Source organism: Salvelinus fontinalis, chromosome 18 (genome assembly GCF_029448725.1).
Source record: "Salvelinus fontinalis isolate EN_2023a chromosome 18, ASM2944872v1, whole genome shotgun sequence".
NCBI lineage: Eukaryota > Metazoa > Chordata > Actinopteri > Salmoniformes > Salmonidae > Salvelinus > Salvelinus fontinalis.
In genome coordinates, this window is record NC_074682.1 from 37,173,958 (window position 1) to 37,194,436 (window position 20,479).

Consider the following 20,479-nt stretch of genomic DNA (forward strand, 5'->3'; position numbering starts at 1 on the left):
GGGTTGGGGGGTACTGGGTCGGGGGCTATAGGGGGTACAGGGTCGGGGGCTATAGCGCGTGCATGGTCGGGGGCTATAGGGGGTACAGGGTCGGGGGCTATAGGGGGTACAGGGTCGGGGGCTATAGGGGGTGCAGGGTCGGGGGCTATAGGGCGTACAGGGTCGGGGGCTATAGGGGGTGCAGGGTCGGGGGCTATAGGGGGTGCAGGGTCGGGGGCTATAGGGGGTGCAGGGTCGGGGGCTATAGGGGGTGCAGGGTCGGGGGCTATAGGGGGTACAGGGTCGGGGGCTATAGGGCGTACAGGGTCGGGGGCTATAGGGCGTACAGGGTCGGGGGCTATAGGGCGTACAGGGTCGGGGGCTATAGGGCGTACAGGGTCGGGGGCTATAGGGCGTACAGGGTCGGGGGCTATAGGGCGTACAGGGTCGGGGTGCTGTAGGGGGTACAGGGTCGGGGGCTGTAGGGCTTACAGGGTCGGGGGCTATAGGGCGTGCAGGGTCGGGGGCTATAGGGCGTACAGGGTCGGGGGGGTATAGGGCGTACAGGGTCGGGGGGTACAGGGTCGGGGGCTATAGGTCGTACAGGGTCGGGGGCTATAGGGGGTACAGGGTCGGGGGCTACAGGGGGTACAGGGTCGGGGGCTATAGGGGGTACAGGGTCGGGGGGTATAGGTTGTACAGGGTCGGGGGCAATAGGGCGTGCAGGGTCGGGGGCTATAGCACGTACAGGGTCGGGAGGATATATGGGGTACAGGGTCGGAGGCTAAGCGGTTACAAGGTCAGAGGGTATAAGGGGTACAGGGTCGGGGTATACAGTATAGCTATCTACAGCCTTCCCTATCCACACCTGTTAAGTGCCCCTCTCTCCCTCCATCCCTCCCTCCCTCCTTGTCGCCAGCGCTGATTTAATAACAAGGCAGTGTGGAGGAAAGCAAGCCAGACAACCTCGCCCACTCTACCTTCTCTAGCCAACGTTTCTCCCTCTTTCTCCCTGATTCCTCCTCTCTCTCTCCCTGATTCGTCCTCTCTCTCCTTAATTCCTCCACTCTCTCCTTCCTTTTTCCTTCCATCTCTTAGCTCCTTTGAAATGTCATTCAAAACATCCTACCTTTCTCTCTTTCCATTTTCTCTTTCCCCTTTTCTCCTTTCCTCTCTCACACATACAGTCCTGCAGACAATCACACTGTGTCTGTAGTCTCAGTGGAGTTAGAGGTTGTTTCTGTGGCGTGTTAGTTTTGTAGTGTGTTGGAGGTGATCCTCACACCGGCTGGGCTTTTTTAAAATGTATTTTATTTCACCTATATTTAACCAGGTAGGCCAGTTGAGAACAAGTTCTCATTTACAACTATTACCTGGCCACGATAAAGCAAAGCAGTGCGACACAAACAACAACACAGAGTTACACATGGGATAAACAAACATACAGTCAATAACACAATAGAAAAAAGAAGAAAAAAGTGCTTGTGGCGCCTCTCCTCTCACACTCTACTCCTGTGAAAGTGGATCTCCTCAGCTACACTGAGGCAGAGCAGGAGAATGTGTGTGGGTTGAAATGTAGGTCACACTTAATGCTCATGAACATGTACTGTTTGTTACTTTATGCGCTGCTCTCAAATATGTTTGTAGTACTCTTCAGTTCTGTTCCAACTAACAGGGGTGATCCGTTTTGTTCCAGCCCAGCACTAACTACAGATAACTGCCAAAATAATGAAAACACTTGAGTAAATGAGGGATACAAGTATATTGAAGCAGGTGCTTCCACACAGGTGTGTTTCCTGAGTACCTGAGCAATTACCAGCCTATCATGCTTATTGTCATGTCTAAAGATGCGCAGTTGCCCATTATTTTGGCTTAATCGGGTGTCTGTTACCAAATCTCAACCCAATTGAATGCTAATGGGAGATTCTGGAGAGGTGCCTGAGGCGGTGTTTTCTACCACCATCAACAAAACACCAAATTATGGAATGTCTTGTTGAAGAATGGTGTCGCATCCCTCCAATAGAGTTCCAGACACTTGTAGAATCTATGCCAAGGTGCATTTCAACTGTTCCTGCTTCTCGTTGTGACCTAACACCCTATTAAGACACTTTATGTTGGGGTTTCCTTTATTTTGTCAGTTACCTGTATCTCGATTCAACACATCAAGGGCTTCAATATTGATTGATGTTGGTTAGGTGAAGACGAATGATGTTTGTCAGTGTTATGCTAGAACCCTGTGGGTTGACTGGGTTCCCCAGAACCAGGATAGGAAACCACGGGTGTACACTTCAGTGATTGACAGTTGAATGAGGTATTTCATAATGTACCGTATGGACCAACCTTAGCCTGGCAACTGATAGGTGAGGCCGTGACTGCAGAGTACACGCACATTCACATACGTCCTCCGGCTGAGCTGAGGCCTGTGTTGCCTCACTCAGTTTGTTATGTAAGGTAGTAAAGTTGGCTCCACTGCAGATTGCCAGGTTTTAAAGTCTTCCCTTAACACCTGGGCCCAGGATTTAAAGAGGAAGGCAAATCAGAGGGACCTGGGCTCTGTTCAGAAGGGTCTAACATCACAGAGCAGTCAGATACAAATGGTGTAGAGCAGATCTGATACTCATGTAGAATAGGGAATTGTATCAGCTCTATACATTACATAACCATCTGCCATGTTCTGAATTATTATTTCACCTTACTAAATAGGTCCACATGGTTAACCAAGTACGAAGGTAGTTCCGGACCAGCCACTTGTTACCAAAAGAGAGTTGACACTCACTAGGCTTGAACTCACCTTGGTTCCAGATCTTGGGTGGTACAGGTTTGAGAAAAGCAGGTCAGTTGCAGTGAAAATGACAGAGAGAGCAACAGACTATTTTAATTAGGTTCCCTTGATGTCTTTATGGTGTTTGGACACAGTGAGCAGCCAAGCGGTAAACCCCAGGATCCATTTCAGTCACAACGAAACTAAACATGACTCCGTCTCCCTCCGCCTGCTAAAACACAAACACATGGACGTGCACCCCCCCCAAAAGGGAATGTTTTTGCATTCGGTATGTGTGTGTACATGTACTTGTCCGTGCGTGCGTGCGTGCGTGTGAGTACATAAGCTTGCGCGTGTGTGTGTGTACACGTAAAACTGTACGTGTGTGTTTCCTCTAATGGGGAAGCTGGAGATGTCAGAGACCGACAGCAGGGGCTTGCCGCGGGGAGATTCCAACTCGGTGGAACGGTTGTTGGAGAGGATGTGGTGAGCATGAGGAGTTGCTGTGCGGTCACTGTGGTCGGCCCGTGGGCGGTGTGGAGAGGGAGCAGATCTGCTCTGATCAGCAGGCTGTGTGACGGTGGCTGTCTGGCTTTGATGTGGTCACAGTGGGGGAGGATGGTGTAGCCACTTCTGACTGTCTGACTGAGCTGCAGTAGGACAACCTCTAACCTGCCTCTGCTTCTCTACTGGGACACACTAACAGAAACCCTAACCCAAATTGTAACCATAAACCTAACCCCTATGCTTAAAATAGCCTTTGTCCTCATGGGGATGGGAGAAATGTCCCCATGAGGGATACTTTTCCTTGATTTACTATCCTTGTGGGGACTTTCATTACCCCCAAGGATAGAACAACCTCTCCACACACCTACAGCCCTCTGGTTATGGCAGAGCCTCTGTGTTGTCCTGTCTGACCTTATTTCAGGGGGACCCATGGTTGTGCTGGCAGTGCCCCAGTGTTGTGTTATTCTCTCTCTGTGTTGTTTTGGTGACATATGGACTCTCTAAGCTCCTGTGTGTCACTAGTTCAGTGTCCTGGTTCCCTCCTGAGCAACATTATGTTAACTCCCTCCCCCATCCACACCTCCCTCCACTCCCCTTCTAGTGTTTCTGCTTCTTATGTAATGAACATGATTTCATGGGAGCCTGGTCCTACTCCAAGCAGTTGTAGCTAGCTACCAGGAATTACAAATGTAGATATGGTATTTGGATGATTCATGTGTAGCTAGGGTTGGACATTTTGGGGAATATTCAGAGGTGGAATCTTTCCGTGGGAATTAACGGGAATATATGGGAATTAACGGAAATACATGCAAATTAATATGAATGCCAATTAAATCTAGATGTTTGTTGCATTGGATATATTTACCATGTCATATGGAGACAGAAACATAAACCTTTAACCTCATCATAAGTAGACATAATTGCAAATTATTAAATCCTTCCAATATATATATTTTTTAACTATTTAGTTACGAATTGAACTTTAATTAAATGAGTTGACTCCTCACATGGGATGATTTCACTGAACAACAAAAGAAAGGGAATATTAAATGATCCCCAATGATCCATCGCATCTCCGAAAAACCTTTTCAACATACATCTGTAAAATGATAGTCTAGAAACTAAAGCTTTTGTGGTCTTCCTCTCAGGCTTCCATGTCTTCTTCCTGGACCTCTTCAATGTCCACCTCTTGAACATCAGACTGAGGCCTCATCTTCACTGTCACTTTCCAACCTTGTTGAGGATGGCTCGTTGTCAGGCTCAAAAAGCCTCAGATTTGCCCGGATGGCCACCAATATTTTAACCCTTGTATTGGTCAGCCTGTTGCATGCTTTGGTGTGTGTGTTCCCAAACAAGGACCAGTTGCGCTCTGAGGTGGCTGATGTTGGTGGGATTTGGAGGATGATGGAGGCAACAGGGGAAAGCGCCTCAGATCCACAAAGTCCCTTCTACCAGGTGGCTGATGAGATATGTTGGCACTACTGCCATATTGCATCTCCATCCCAAAGCCCTTGCTTGGAAGTGTACTTCGCCAGACTGCCAAGAGCTGCTACTTGATGACCCGTCACATACCTAACCATTTCCTTGGCTCTCTTGTAGAGTGTATATATTGTTTTCAGTGCCATGATGTCCTTGAGGAGCAGATTCAATGCATGAGCAGCACAGCCAATGGGTGTGATGTGAGGGTAGGACTCCTCCACTTGAGACCAAGCAGCCTTCATGTTCTCAGCATTGTCTGTCACCAGTGCAAATACCTTCTGTGGTCCAAGGTCATTGATGACTGCCTTCATCTCATCTGCAATGTAGAGACCGGTGTGTCTGTTGTCCCTTGTGTCTGGGCTCTTGTAGAATAATGGTTGAGGGGTGGAGATGATGTTGTTAATTATTCCTTGCCCACGAACATTCGAACACCCATCAGAGATGATTGCAATACAGTCTGGTTTCTCTATGATTTGCTTGACCTTCACTTGAACTCTGTTGAACTCTGCATCCAGCAAATGAGTAGATTAAGCATGTCTGGTTGGAGGGGTGTATGCTGGGCGAAGAACATTCAGAAATCTCTTCCAATACACATTGCCTGCGAGCATCAGAGGTGAACCAGTTGCATACACAGCTGGAGCAAGACATTCATCAGCACTTCTGACTACGTTCCTCCATTGAGTCAAAAAACCTTCTGATTCCAGGAGGACCATAAGCTGTTGCTATCGATAAGGTGTCTGATTCATAATTTTCACCTCGAGTAGAAGTAGAGGGACTTTTGTCAGAGGTTGTGGGTGGTGAGGGAACTTTATACACTTGGCCAGATGATTCTGCATCTTTGTTGCATTCTTCACATATCATTTGGCACAGTATTTGCAAATATACACCGCTTTTCCTTTTACATTAGCTGCAGTGAAATGTCTCCACACATCAGATAGTGCCTGTGGCATTTTCCTGTAAACATTAGGAAAAAATGAGAAGAACAAACAATTACAATTCCATGTACAGATAAATAGTTAAGCAGTTAGATTAAACAACTCCTTTGTAAGATATATTTTTTAAATGAAACATGTATGGAAACAGGTGAATTAACACTCCTCAGTTAGCAGTCTGAAGCAAGCTAAAACCCACATGGTAGCAAAAACTAACTTGCAGAAATTGATTAGAAAATGATTTAAACACACTTTGCTGTAGGCTACTATTTACTAGTTACCACAAAATCATGTATGTCATATAAAATATATTCACCCTACCCAGTATTGTAATAAAAACTTACCAGAACGCATGTAGTCCTTGGTTCAGACAGTGTAGTAGTGGTCTCAATAGCATCTCATTAGTGTGCAAGATCTTGAGAATCAGCTGTACAATTCCATTGAATTGGGGATAGTTTAACCAAAAAATGCCACAAGACCTAGAATTGCCTTATGTGTATCCCACAAAAAAAGGTTAACTTTTATAAGCTAACTTTTTTTATGAATTTAATCATAATTCCCCAAATTCCAGGGCTTAACTTCCCATGGAAGATTTACGGGGAAATTCTGGAAATTTACAGGAAAGTTTCATTTACATTACATTTACATTTAAGTCATTTAGCAGACGCTCTTATCCAGAGCGACTTACAAATTGGTGCATTCACCTTATGATATCCAGTGGAACAACCACCTTACAATAGTGCATCTAAATCTTTTAAGGGGGGAGGGGGGGGGGGTTAGAAGGATTACTTTATCCTATCCTAGGTATTCCTAAAAGAGGTGGGGTTTCAGGTGTCTCCGGAAGGTGGTGATTGACTCCGCTGACCTGGCGTCGTGAGGGAGATTGTTCCACCATTGGGGTGCCAGAGCAGCAAACAGTTTTGACTGGGCTGAGCGGGAACTGTACTTCCTCAGAGGTAGGGAGGCGAGCAGGCCAGAGGTGGATGAACGCAGTGCCCTTGTTTGGGTGTAGGGCCTGATCAGAGCCTGAAGGTACGGAGGTACCGTTCCCCTCACAGCTCCGTAGGCAAGCACCATGGTCTTGTAGCGGATGCAAGCTTCAACTGGAAGCCAGTGGAGAGAGTGGAGGAGCGGGGTGACGTGAGAGAACTTGGGAAGGTTGAACACCAGACGGGCTGCGGCGTTCTGGATGAGTTGTAGGGGTTTAATGGCACAGGCAGGGAGCCCAGCCAACAGCGAGTTGCAGTAATCCAGACGGGAGATGACAAGTGCCTGGATTAGGACCTGCGCCGCTTCCTGTGTGAGGCAGGGTCGTACTCTGCGAATGTTGTAGAGCATGAACCTACAGGAACGGGTCACCGCCTTGATGTTAGTTGAGAACGACAGGGTGTTGTCCAGGATCACGCCAAGGTTCTTAGCACTCTGGGAGGAGGACACAATGGAGTTGTCAACCGTGATGGCGAGATCATGGAATGGGCAGTCCTTCCCCGGGAGGAAGAGCAGCTCTGTCTTGCCGAGGTTCATCTTGAGGTGGTGATCCGTCATTCACACTGATATGTCTGCCAGACATGCAGAGATGCGATTCGCCACCTGGTTATCAGAAGGGGGAAAGGAGAAGATTAATTGTGTGTCGTCTGCATAGCAATGATAGGAGAGACCATGTGAGGATATGACAGAGCCAAGTGACTTGGTGTATAGCGAGAATAGGAGAGGGCCTAGAACAGAGCCCTGGGGGACAACAGTGGTGAGAGCACGTGGTGAGGAGACAGATTCTCGCCACGCCACCTGGTAGGAACGACCTGTCAGGTAGGACGCAATCCAAGCGTGGGCCGCGCCGGAGATGCCCAACTCGGAGAGGGTGGAGAGGAGGATCTGATGGTTCACAGTATCAAAGGCAGCCGATAGGTCTAGAAGGATGAGAGCAGAGGAGAGAGAGTTAGCTTTAGCAGTGCGGAGCGCCTCCGTGACACAGAGAAGAGCATTCTCAGTTGAATGACTAGTCTTGAAACCTGACTGATTTGGATCAAGAAGGTCATTCTGAGAGAGATTAGCAGGAGAGCTGGCCAAGGACGGCACGTTCAAGAGTTTTGGAGAGAAAAGAAAGAAGGGATACTGGTCTGTAGTTGTTGACATCGGAGGGATCGAGTGTAGGTTTTTTCAGAAGGGGTGCAACTCTCGCTCTCTTGAAGACGGAAGGGACGTAGCCAGCGGTCAAGGATGAGTTGATGAGCGAGGTGAGGTAAGGGAGAAGGTCTCCGGAAATGGTCTGGAGAAAAGAGGAGGGGATAGGGTCCAACTCTTTAAGAGAGATGAGAACCATAGATCACTTTTATTTGTGCATATCTTTATTGGACACTAGTACTGTGGCCTACTTTGCAGATTGAAATTAGGTAAACTGTTAAATATAGTGAACTGTTGATTTTCTCCTTCACCTTTCACTTCCTGATTAATAGTCATCCTCACCGCTGCTGACCCCTCCCTTTGCTTTGACCCCTCACTAACTTTCACACCACCCCTCTCTAACCCACTGTTCATGGCATGGCACAGCACAACCCTATACCTTAACGTCCATAATGAATGAAATTATTAATAACTTATTAACTATGTGTGTGTTGGCCATACAAATGCTGCATGAGGACTAACCCTGCGTTTGTTTTTGTTTGCTCGCTGTGCTGTACTAACCCACCTCACTGCACCAGCAGCTGGATCTCAACCAGCCACAGAAAATACTGGACGACCAGAGGAGGGTAGGTACTAAACCTGACCGTAACATGAATACAACCATAAACCATGAATCCTGAACCCCACCTAAAACCTAAACAACTGGAGGACCCTAACATGAACATAGTTTCAGAGGAGGATAGGTAATTCTGAACCTAACCCTAACAGAAACCCCAACACTCATTCTACGATGAAGACTGACCACTGAGATTGTTAGGCTTTCACCCTAGCCTGAACCCTCAACCTGTCACTGAACTCTACAGGTTGTTTTTACTAACCTCACTGCAGCCCTTTCCCTACAGTTGTGGTTAGCTGACTTGGTGCACATCATACAGTATAATCATGGTTGGCTTAGTGTGTCTCCATGTGTTGAATAGATAAGCTTGCATTTCAGTGGCTTTTTCTTAAGTCTCAAACACTGACTGGGTAATGCTACCTAGCACAGCCGAACCAACCTAAACAGCATATGTTACCTTCCCACCTCCACACACTTGTCTCCAAGGAACCTAGGAGTGGAGGACAAGGATGTGAGCTCATGTTTGTGGAATGTGATTGGATGATTGGCTCTCAACGTGTGATTGTGTAGCTCATTTCACATTATGCCCATTCGTCTGCCTCCTGCCAGTGACAGATAAGGTTCTATTTTCTATGGTGCTGACGCCGACAGGTTTCTGGATGAGTCATGGCGATGGTGTGGGGAGAGATGGCCCCCCTGTTGGCCTGTCTGAAAACAGCTAGGACCCAAATTTCCGTCGCACTTCTACCAGGGATAGAGATATAACAAGCTTGATGACTGATCTTTACCTGTGTTATTGGTTGTTTATTCAATACGTGAATGAGAATGTCGGGAGAGTAATAACGCTATAGACATTTAACAGATGCTTTATCCACAGCAACATAGGTGGCCCATGCAGGTATCAAACCCATAACCCTGGTGTTTTCAGAACCCTACGCCAACAAAACCAAACTAAGCATCTGAACTCAACTCTAGTCTTCTTCTTTGCGAAACTATACTACTTAAGTGCAGTTCATGCACACAATGTTTATTTGGATTGGCCCTGGCAGTTTACCTCACGTCCCTTCTCTCTTCAAACCCCTTTAATCAGTTCAAGTGGGCCTTATTGACATGATGATGGATATATGGTGCACATAATGTATACTGTATGATAGACTCCCTCTCAAGTCTCTTACATCATCACACTAATACACCACCATTTTCCTCTTTCTGAAGGGTGAGGCGCTGAGGCAGATTCTGGTGAACCGTTACTATGGTAACTTCCATAGTAGGAGTGCTGGGCGGAGGGACAGCCTGAAGGCCTTCAGCAACGCAACCCTGGTTCCAGTAGGACCAGGCAAGAGCCAATCAGGTGAGAGCACCTCTCTGTCGCTTGGTATGGTATCTATATATAGTATTTATTGATCTGTCATCTCCTTTGTTTGTCTGCTCTCTTTGTCTCTCTGTCATCTTCTCTGTGTCTGTCTGTCTCCTCTTGTCTCTGTCTGTCTGTTCTCTTGTCTTCTCTTCTCCATCTCTCTCCCTGTCTGTCCATGGTTTGGACGAAAAGGTTAACTCGGGTAATTCTGATCTGTTTGTTTTGTACCTTTTATGTAAGTTGTCACTAAGTGTTGTAGAAGTAATTTGCCAGATACAGATGAACAAAAGGAGTGAAACTAAACTGTCAAAAAAAGCATGAGTTTCTTTCTAGTGCACACAGGAACCAAACATGACAACGTTGCATATTCTTCTGACCTCATTCTGAACTTCTGCCAAAGAAAAGACTCCTCTGTATTGACACACACACATAAACATTCCCACACACCCACATACCATCATGCGGATAATGCAACTTTGAGAGGTGAAGGTCTGTGTGTGATGGATGGTGGTGGATAGGGATATTGATATTGTTTCCCAAACAGGCCTTCTCATTATCTCTCTATTATTTAACCAATAGGCCTATCTACACACACACACACACACACACACACACACACACACACACACACACACACACACACACAGAGGTCTAGGTCTTGTCCGGCCCTGTGACTGTGAGCACACCAAGCACAACACTGTAATCTCCTCATAATAAGCACTGCGTGACTGATCTGACCTCACTATTTCAAGTCAAAATATTGAGTTTTCTATGTAGTGTTGTCAACATATAGGCCTATGAGTCAGTCAACATGATGGAGATGAAGTGTTGTCATGTATTTCTATATAGATGTAAATGTAGATGTAGTGTTGTCACATTTAACATGGGGTCAGATGTACTGTTTATTGATATAGCGTGACATCATATTACCCAGTTATAGCATATCTAATTGCCCAGCCATGTTCATGTCAAACAATGTACTACTACTGTTAGACCCCTGTGCCTCTTATGGGAATGAGTTGAGAAATAAGCCTAGTTCCTGGTTCACCATGTCTCCCATGTGAACCAAGACACTGCCTGGCAACCCTCCAGACCATAGCAAGTCAACCCACCCCTCCCTTGTTTGATCCAGTTCTGGCTGTTGGTAGACGACAGACTACTACTTCCTGTGAAAACGGCCTCCTGGTTGCACCTGCTGCAGAAACGAGAGTCCGGACTTCTTAGCACTATGTGTACGTGTATGTGCGTGCCTGCGTGCGTGCCTGCCTGCCTGCCGCTGGTAAAGGCTGCCAAGGGCGTTGTCAATAATACTTGTGTGAAAGAAGCAGAGTAGGCCCTCTTTTACATTCTCACAGGAAAGCCCCTCTTGATGTTTTCTTATCAAAATTAATGATATATTTGAAATGTGGCAAACGTACATTCACTTTCTAATTCCATATGCAAGTATATTGTAAATTAATATGTAATGGTTCCACAATGAAGTAGGCAACTGCCTGGAAGATGGCACTTTCCTATTTCCTTTCCTTGTTCCATGTGATTGAGTAGTTTGGAAGTAAGATGTTAGATATAAAGATTTGAAACCTCTCCTTATCGCTATGAGTCAGGAGAACAGGAAGAATCACACTCCTGGCCCTTCACCTCTGACCCCTGTCCCTCCCTCCAGGTCTCGGTGGTATGGGGGCCCTGAGTCGAGGAGAGATGAGCCTGTCAGAGGTACAGTGTCACCTGGACAAGGAGGGAGCCTCCGACCTCGTCATAGACCTCATCATGAACACCACCAGTGACCGCGTCTTCCAGGAAAGCATCCTATTGGCCATCGCCCTGCTGGAGGGCGGGAACACCACCATCCAAGTGAGTCTGAGCCACTTGTCAATCAAAAGGATGTGGGTGTGTCAGGAGAGTCTGAAGCCCAATACATACCTGAATGATAAATCTAAACAAACATTTTTTAAAGTGCATTTCACTACCATAAAGATGCATCATTGGTCCCAGCACACTTCACAGATGAGAAAGATACAGTGCCTTCAGAAAGTATTCACACCCCTTGACTTGGCAAGACCTGCAAATGGTTGTCTAGCAATGATCAACAACTAATTTGACAGAGCTTGAAGAATTATTTTTTTAATTGGCAAATGTTGCACAATCCAGGTGTGGATAGCTCTTAGTTAGACTTACCCAGAAATACTTCCAGCTGTAATCACTGCCAAATGTGATTCTAACATGTATTGACTCAGGGGGTCAATACTGTTTCTTTTTATAAATTTTTTACAAATTTTTGAATTTTTCATCCCCTTTGACATTACAGAATATATTGTGTAGATCGTTAACAAAAAAATGACAAATCCATTTTATCCCGCTTTGTAACACAACAAAATGTCAAGGGGTATGAATACTTTCTTAAGGCACTGTAAGTCCTTGGATAGGAACAGCACCAGGCCTATTGTAGACTAGACTGCCACTGCATTGGTCTATCATGTACTGGCATGCTCTGATCCTGTATAAGGCAGCCATTTTACGTTAGTCCACACCCCTCCCTCCCTGCTCCCTTAGAGGATGGCTCACCATGCCACACAACACTTCTATACTTTTCCTGACAGAGCTGAGCCACTGTAGAGTTTACTGGCAACGTCAAACAATCCTATGAGGCCATGGGGAATGATTGAACTGAAACTGAGGCACATGACCGCTGCTCTTTCTGGATTATTTACAAGGGAGACATTTTTGAGACGCATATGTTTGTACTGTATATGTAACTAAACTCAGCAAAAAAATAAACGTCCTCTCACTGTCAACTGCATTTATTTTCAGCAAACTTAACGTGTAAATATTTGTATGAACATAACAAGATTCAACAACTGAGCCATAAACTGAACAAGTCCCACAGACATGTGACTAACAGAAATTGAATAATGTGTCCCTAAACAAAGGGGGGGTCAAAATCAAAAGTAACAGTCAGTATCTGGTGTGGCCACCAGCTGCATTAAGTACTGCAGTGCATCTCCTCCTCATGGACTGCACCAGATTTGCCAGTTCTTGCTGTGAGATGTTACCCCACTCTTCCACCAAGGCACCTGCAAGTTCCCAAACATTTCTGGGAGGAATGGCCCTAGCCCTCACTCTCTGATCCAACAGGTCCCAGACGTGCTCAATGGGATTGAGATCCGGGCTCTTCGCTGGCCATGGCAGAACACTGACATTCCTGTCTTGCAGGAAATCAGCTATAACATGTAGTGTCATTTTGTTAAATAAAATCCTTCTTTATATCCCAAAAAGTCAGTTTAGTTGGCGCCTTCGATTTGAGTAATCCACTCGTTCAACATGCCAAGATACGAATCCGAAAATCTATCCTTAAACTTTGTTTCAACAAGTCATAATACATTTCTATTTAATCCTTAGATACTCTAAAATGTAATCAAACTATAACATTTCATACGGAAAGAAGTATGTTCAATAGGAAACCAATATTAGCAGGTGCGCGTTGTCTTCATGGCGCGCGCACACGCATTTCCAAGACTGTGTCCCTGTAGTAAAACTCATTATTCTTACTCGTTTTGGAAGAAACAAGCCTGAAACCTTGAACATTGAGTGCTGACACCCAGTGGAAGCCATAGGAATTGCATACTGGGAGCTAGATTAAATTATTTCCCTATACTTTCCATTGTAGGAGCATGGGCTCTCAACAACAACAAAAATATTTCCGGTTGGTTTTTCTTTGGATTTTCTCCTACCATATCTATTGTGTTATAGTCTCCTACATTATTTATAAAGTGTCTTCTTTCCAATGTTACCAATTATAAGCATATCCTGGGTTCAGGGCCTGAGCAACAGGCACATCAGTCAGGCGGAAATTGAGATTAAAGGACCCTAGCCTGAAGAAGTTTTAATGACCGTTCCACAGGTGCATGTTCATTAATTGTTGTCGGAAATAGTGTTTCAACCCTTTACAATGAAAATCTGTGAAGGTATTTGGATTTTTACTAATTATCTTTGAAAGACAGGGTCCTGAAAAAAGGACATTTCTTTTTTTGCTGAGTTTGTGTTTGAATGTACTATAATTTCCCCCTGATGTTGAACAGACTGTGAAGGTACACTACTGGTCAGAAGTTTTAGAACATCTACACGTTCAAGGGTTTTTCTTTATTTTTACTATCTTCTACATTGTAGAATAATAGTGAAGACATCAAAACTGTGAAATAACACATTGAATCATGTTGTGAGCAACTCAAAATATAGTTTCTATTTTAGATTCTTCAAATAGTCACCCTTTGCCTTCATGACAGCTTTGCACACACTTGGCGTTCTCTCAACCAGCTTCATGAGGTAGTCACCTGGAATGCATTTCAATTAACAGGTGTGCCTTGTTAAAAGTTAATTTGTGGAATTTCTTTCCTTCTTAATGCATTTGAGCCAGTCAGTTGTGTTGTGACAAGGTAGGAGTGGTATATAGAAAATAGGCCTATTTGGTAAAATAGGAAGGTCAGTCAATCTGGAAAATTTCAAGAACTTTGTAAGTTTCTTCAAGTGCAGTAGCAAAAACCATCAAGCACTATGATAAAACTGGCTCTCATGAGGACCGCCACAGGAAAGGAAGAACCAAAGTTACCTCTGCTACAGAGGATAAGTTTATTAGAGTTACCAGCCTCAGAAATTGATTCTCAAAAACAAATCATAACACTTTTTTGGTTACTACATCATTTCATAGTTTAGATGTCTTCACTATTATTATACAATGTAGAAAATAGTAAAAATAAAGAAAAACCCTTGAATGAGTATGTGTTCTAAAACTTTTGACAAGTAGTGTAGACTGTCGAGGTATATTTGTTTGTGTGTATACTGTAGATCAGCCCCTGTACCGCTGAGCCCCTTGTGGAATAACCCTTCCCCTTCATAATGGGCTCATAGAGAGGAAGGCACATCTTGTTGTGGGTGGAATCGTCATTTCATAGAGGGCTTGTGTAGATCAACCACTACCACCCTGCACCCCTCCACGCTTTTCTGCATTCATCCATTTACGCAGCCAACCTCACTAATGGTTGTTTTGGCAACGCGTTGCCTACCTACCTCTGCAAACAGAAGAGAAATTACAAAGAGTAGATTCAAGTGTGTGTGTAAGTGGTGTGCGTGTGTATGCATGTGTGAACAAGCCCGCTGCATTTATCTCTCTAGTCTCTGTCTGCCTGCTCCTCTGCCTGTCTGCTCCTTTGTCAGTCTGATTGCTTGCGTAAACGGGGGCAGCTTGCGTAATCAGATTAGGGGTGAGGAAGCCACTCTAGCAGAGATAATGTCCTGGCTTCCCACGGCTGCAGCCTGGCTGTTGCAGAGATAATCAGGTGACCAGCGTTACATAAGGCCTGTGTGAATGAACAATGAGGAATGTCTCAGGCTTCAAAACATTCCGGCCCTCTTTCAAGCTCGCGCTCAGCCCAAACTGGGTCATTTTGGGTCTCTGAAGTAGGGCAGTAGGGAGGGAGAGAGGGGGGGACTGGAAAGAAACTGGAGCTTCTCTTCCAACAGTTGTTTTGTACTGAAACATGGAGTGGAAATTTAGAGGGGTAAATACTGAAGTATTAATGCTAATGAGGGTATACATGTTCTCTAAAGAACTTTGACATAACATATTGTAGCAGTTCATGAATGCAAACCAGTTTGGTAGGCTAGATATTTGCTTTCTGACCCAGATACTTCTGCATATGCTCACTCGCTGTAACCTCCACAAATAACCATTTGATGTCTCTATGTGGTTGTCATCAGTGGTGTCTGGACTGTCCTGTCTCCCTGTAGAGTAAGAAACCTGAGGTCACACTAGAAAACCAGGTTGACCTTTTTTAGACTGATTAGCTGGACATCAGTTTCAACTTTTGAAGAAATAGGGTTAGCATTACTAATGATTTCAGCACGATGAAACATTGATTTCTGACATTTCAACTCAAGAACCTTTTTGACTCTTAACATTAATTTTCTGGAGTATTGACATTGAGTTATTTGTCTAAATGACACACACTAGCATAATGTTTTTGTGTACTATTCACTCAGATTCAGACCACTTTTCTAGCCTCTGCCTTTTTCACAGATGAGAAACAGAGGATGGATAGATAGTGATCAGTCTATTCTGTCCCTTTTGAACAAGAGATCTACTCTGCGTTCTTTAATCTGTGTTGATGCGTCTCTAGCCCAGACACCTGTTCAGGGTAGACGCCTGGGATAGTACTCACTCACATAACACGGTTAACCATTACCTCCTGACCTACATATCACACAGAAATAAACCTGACCATGTACTCACTCACCTGCTCAATCACTCCCTCACTTACACCTTTCTCACTCACTCTGTCAGCCACTGGGCAGGCCATTAATGACTGAGAAACTTTGGTCCCGGCTGTGAGGTTGACTGTGCGGTAGGATTTTAACAGTGAAGAGGCATACAAGGAAGATGTGATTTTCTTGCCAATGTGAGGATAAAGAGCCGGCGAACTGTACAATTATTTTCACAATCAAATAAACAGGACGATGAACAGAAAGGTAAACTGACGTGAATAACAGAGCTCTAACAAAAGAAAACCCAGGCTTCAATCATGCCTGTGAACCCGGCATCATGCCGACCTGTTACCTCTCGGTCTCGCAAACAAAGCAATGAAATCCTTCTTGTCGCAACACCCACTACCCAGGATGCATCACAAACCCTACCAATTACCTAATTGACAATCAAACTCAATGAAGGTATGACAAATGGCATACAAACACATTCAGGTAATATATTCACATGATAAATATCCACACATCAATCACGGTCAATAAATGTGCTTCTCATAATCAATGGGTTTTAATCAATATCTGGACATACATAATCAAGCAAGACTATAGATCATGTGACGCATGTCATAATCTCAATCTTCACTCCGGCGAACTTAATTTATTTTCTTTTAACAATCAACGTCAGTCACTTTGTTGCAGGAAACGTTAGATTGTTCCTGCATGCCTCACTTCTTCCTATGACAGCTACTGCTAGAAGAGAGGGAGATAATGGTTGTGTGAGTGGTAATTGGGTTGTGGCACACACACAAGTGGTGACTTGTAACATTTCAGCAGTGCTCGGGCACCTGCCGTAAAACCACAAGTTATGCCTTCCCGTGTCAGGGCAGAGAGGATAGGAAGAAGAGTAGGAGATGAAGGAACAGGGAAGAGGAAGAGACAAGAGTTCTGACAGGAGGATAGGAGGAAGATTGAAACAAGAGGCTAGTTCACGGTAAGAGAGGACAAAGGGGTGTCAGTGGGAAGAGGAGAGCTGCATTTCCAGTTAGTCTGTGTGTGGTGCTGCCTGATGTGTGTGAGAGGGAGAGAGAGGGAGAGAAAGAGAGGGAGTGTGGATATAAATAGCTGTTATATAACATCCCTTTGTTGATGCCAAGTGGCGGAACGGAAGGAGTGAAGGGAAAGCGCTGTGACCTTGTTTTTCAGAGCCACCCTCCCCCGCCTCTCCTCGCCCTGCCTCGCTCCCAACTCTTATTCTGCTCAAGGTTCATCTCCATGGTTACAGACAGGCTCTCTGTTTACCCAACACTCCAGGGGACTCCTGAAACTCCCCATCCCTTGCTTATCTCTATTCTCTACTCCTCCACCACCATCAATCTGTCGAGTGTCTCTTTTCCAGCACTCGTTTTCTAAATTCTGTCTAAACACAGATGGCTTTTTTAACCCCTTACACTTGTGGAAATTAGCCTATATGGATAGGGCCCAATTGAAGTGTTTCTAACAGAAGAAATATAAAAAGAATATGTATGACCATGGTAGCAATTGAAAGAGAACACTTTGGAGATTATGAGGAAATTATCAGACCAAAGGTGAGGATACAACAGTTCACCTGTCACAAGACTGAATCCAAACATTACACTTTTGATTTTATTTGCATTTTATATTTTCTGTTCTTTCACAGCATTTATCAATAACAAAATCTGAAAATCAGGGGTTGGAACCTAAATTATTTAGTAATTCTTTTAGTTCTGAACAGTGCCATTATGTTTTTTAGTTCCGTTCCACTGTTCCATCCTGCAAAATAAAGTTCTGAACAAGTTTGGGGGAAAAAGTAATGCCTTATATCGTTATTTTCTGATAGAACAGCTTTCTATGGAGCGGGCAAGCTATAGTTGTTTCAGCCTAGGCAGCCAATAGTTTATGGGCGCTATCGGCTGCCAAAGCTATAGTTGTTCACTTGTGCGATGGCACGAGAGGCGACTGAAATTTGGCGGGTGGGGAGAAAGTGAGAGAGGGTGGAGGAACGCTGGGCATCTTGTTATGACGTGCATGATCTGAATTAGGCCCAGAGAATTATACCTACGGAGGAGCGGCTTCTATGGAGGAAATTTCAACTCCCGATAGATGGACCAGAGATAGCTAGCTAACAAGCTTGTGTGTGCAGAGTGGCACCAGAATTGAAAACACATCTCACCTTTTTGTAGTTAATTATCCAATGTGAAACGTGATAATTATAGTATCCCTAACTAGCATTGAAGAAGTTTATCAATTTTTCTTGAATAATCTCTCCCTAATTTCTGAATCAGGCTTGTAACGTCAGTAGGCTACAGTAGCCTAAGCTTCGGAGGGGGAGGGGCACATGCACACACACTGGCAAAGATATTCAACTGGCAGGCAGGCACTGGAATAAGTTTGAGTGACAGAGTGAGGGCTTTGGCCAGAACATAAAATAACGTTATTAACTGGTTCCCATGCTTTGAAAATAACAGTTATGTTCCGGAACAGTATATCTCTTTCGTTCCCTTTTCTGATTCTGTTCCTATAAAAATGACGTTCTTTTCCGGTTTTATGTTCTTTGAACTGGTTCCAACCCCTGCTGAAAATACTCTGCATACATTCAGTAACATAATAACAATATTCATTGACATTTTGGAGTAGGTGCAAGTTAAGAAAAAACTATTTAAAGGGTTTGAGTGAGAGGTCAAACTGGTTTCTCTACCTCTCCAAACTGTGCACAGTTCCTAAGTAATTTATGACTCAAGTAAAGAGCCTTCAACTATAAGGTGTTTTTTTTAGCCCTCCTAGCTCTGCCATTGAGGAACTGAGGCAAGCACAATTTTTGTTTGTTTAGAACACAGCCCTGCGTCCTCACCATCCCCCATTTTTTTGTTGTTTATGCAATCCAAAATCACACTTTTTTTGTTGTTTATGCAATCCAAAATCACACAATTTTTGTTGTTTATGCAATCCAAAAACGTTCCATTATAAATCACAATCTGGGTCAGATGGGCATCATTTGAACTCTTATTCTATTGCCAACATGGCTCGCTAAGTTATGAAATACTTTCTTAGTGTTAGGCTTTCAAAAGGCACTTCAGTCAAATATTGTAATTTTTGATTTGCATAGAATGGAGTCATGAGTGCTTTCAAGTGCGTGTTCCAATGCAAATTTTCTTCACAATACGATTCATATATTCTCATTCTGTTCAGGACAACCCAGGGTATAACGCATGTCATCCTTATAACTGGATCAAACATAGAGATCATAAATGATGATACTGTAAATTACATGAGTTTTCAAATATGAAAATGTGAAGTGCACATTTGGACTCATGGGTGTCTGGTTTGCTTGTATGACATCATCAATTATTATAATCCTCAATGTCTAATCTTTCCAAACACATAGACTCCTCTCAATTTACAGCATTTCCCTTACTCTGACAACAACAAATGTGAAAGCACCCCAATTAGTGGGAGGGATGGGGGCATCTTGTCATGCGCGGTGCTCAAGTCAAAACCCATACAGCGCTGTGAAGCAGAGAACCTGTATACGGGATGACGGGGGCTGTGAGTGGAAAGGGTTAATACCTCTGGCAACGCCATTTACTTGGAGGGGCTTTTGACACATTTCTGTGGCTAATAAAGTGACTATATCTCTATTATTCTACTGAAGTCTTCTCATAAAAGGGGGACGTTTTTGATCATGCTGAAATGCAGAAGAAAGAACATATTACTTGTACCAGTGTGTTGTTGCAACGTCCATGACAAGGCAGTGTGTATACTGTGATGCATGCCATGCATCCTCCTGTTTGTGAGGAAGACCCCTGTCCTCTAGGATTTAGACGATATCAGCACATTTCTTAGAAAGGTTCTAAGCCTCTTTCAGACAGACAAAGAGGGGGAAAGAGACGGATGGAGAGAGATGGGACAGGGAAGAGGGAGAGACCGAGCGAGACAGGGATAGATAGAGGGTGAGTATGAATAACAGAGATGCTGTCGGCCGTAGACTGTGCCAGGTGTCTGATGCCATAACCTAACGCTCATTCAATTACAGTAGACATGATACTTCTCATCCTCACCACTGTCATACATCATCAGTGTCATAAATCCATCACAACCAAACTGAAGCCTCAACATTACCTCACAAAACTCCACCAAACCCAACATACTCACAACATAGTAACCCTGACCCAACCCAGATCCCAGACTCCACCAACTCTGTCATCTCTGGCAACACTGCCAACTGAGTCCCATTTGCACATAGATATTCAACCACAGCCACCAGCTCAGAGTGGAGAGTAATGTGCCCTAGTAGTGAGAGGAAGCATGTCAACACAAAGGTGGGGAGGGAGTAGAGAATGAATTTGGTTGTTACATAAGAGCAATGTAGTTTGAGAGGCATTTGTAGGCATTTCGAAAAGTTGTTAAGCAATATTTTATCAGCGCGAGGACTACTGACTAAAATCCCAAGCTACAAT

At 44.4% G+C, this 20,479-nt stretch overlaps 1 protein-coding gene across 5 annotated transcripts in view; it reads left to right on the forward strand.

The window, feature by feature from the left end:
* LOC129815445 (inositol 1,4,5-trisphosphate receptor type 1-like) overlaps positions 1-20,479 on the forward strand; it is a 168,299-nt gene that overhangs the window by 93,174 nt on the left and 54,646 nt on the right. For 2 of the 5 annotated variants that reach the window (XM_055869289.1, XM_055869284.1), the window contains exons 40-42: positions 8,358-8,405; positions 9,611-9,746; positions 11,416-11,603. In XM_055869289.1, the coding sequence (XP_055725264.1) occupies positions 8,358-8,405; positions 9,611-9,746; positions 11,416-11,603 (372 nt within the window). The remainder of the gene's footprint in view (positions 1-8,357; positions 8,406-9,610; positions 9,747-11,415; positions 11,604-20,479) is intronic. The other 3 variants (XM_055869286.1, XM_055869287.1, XM_055869285.1) reach the window with 2 other exon arrangements.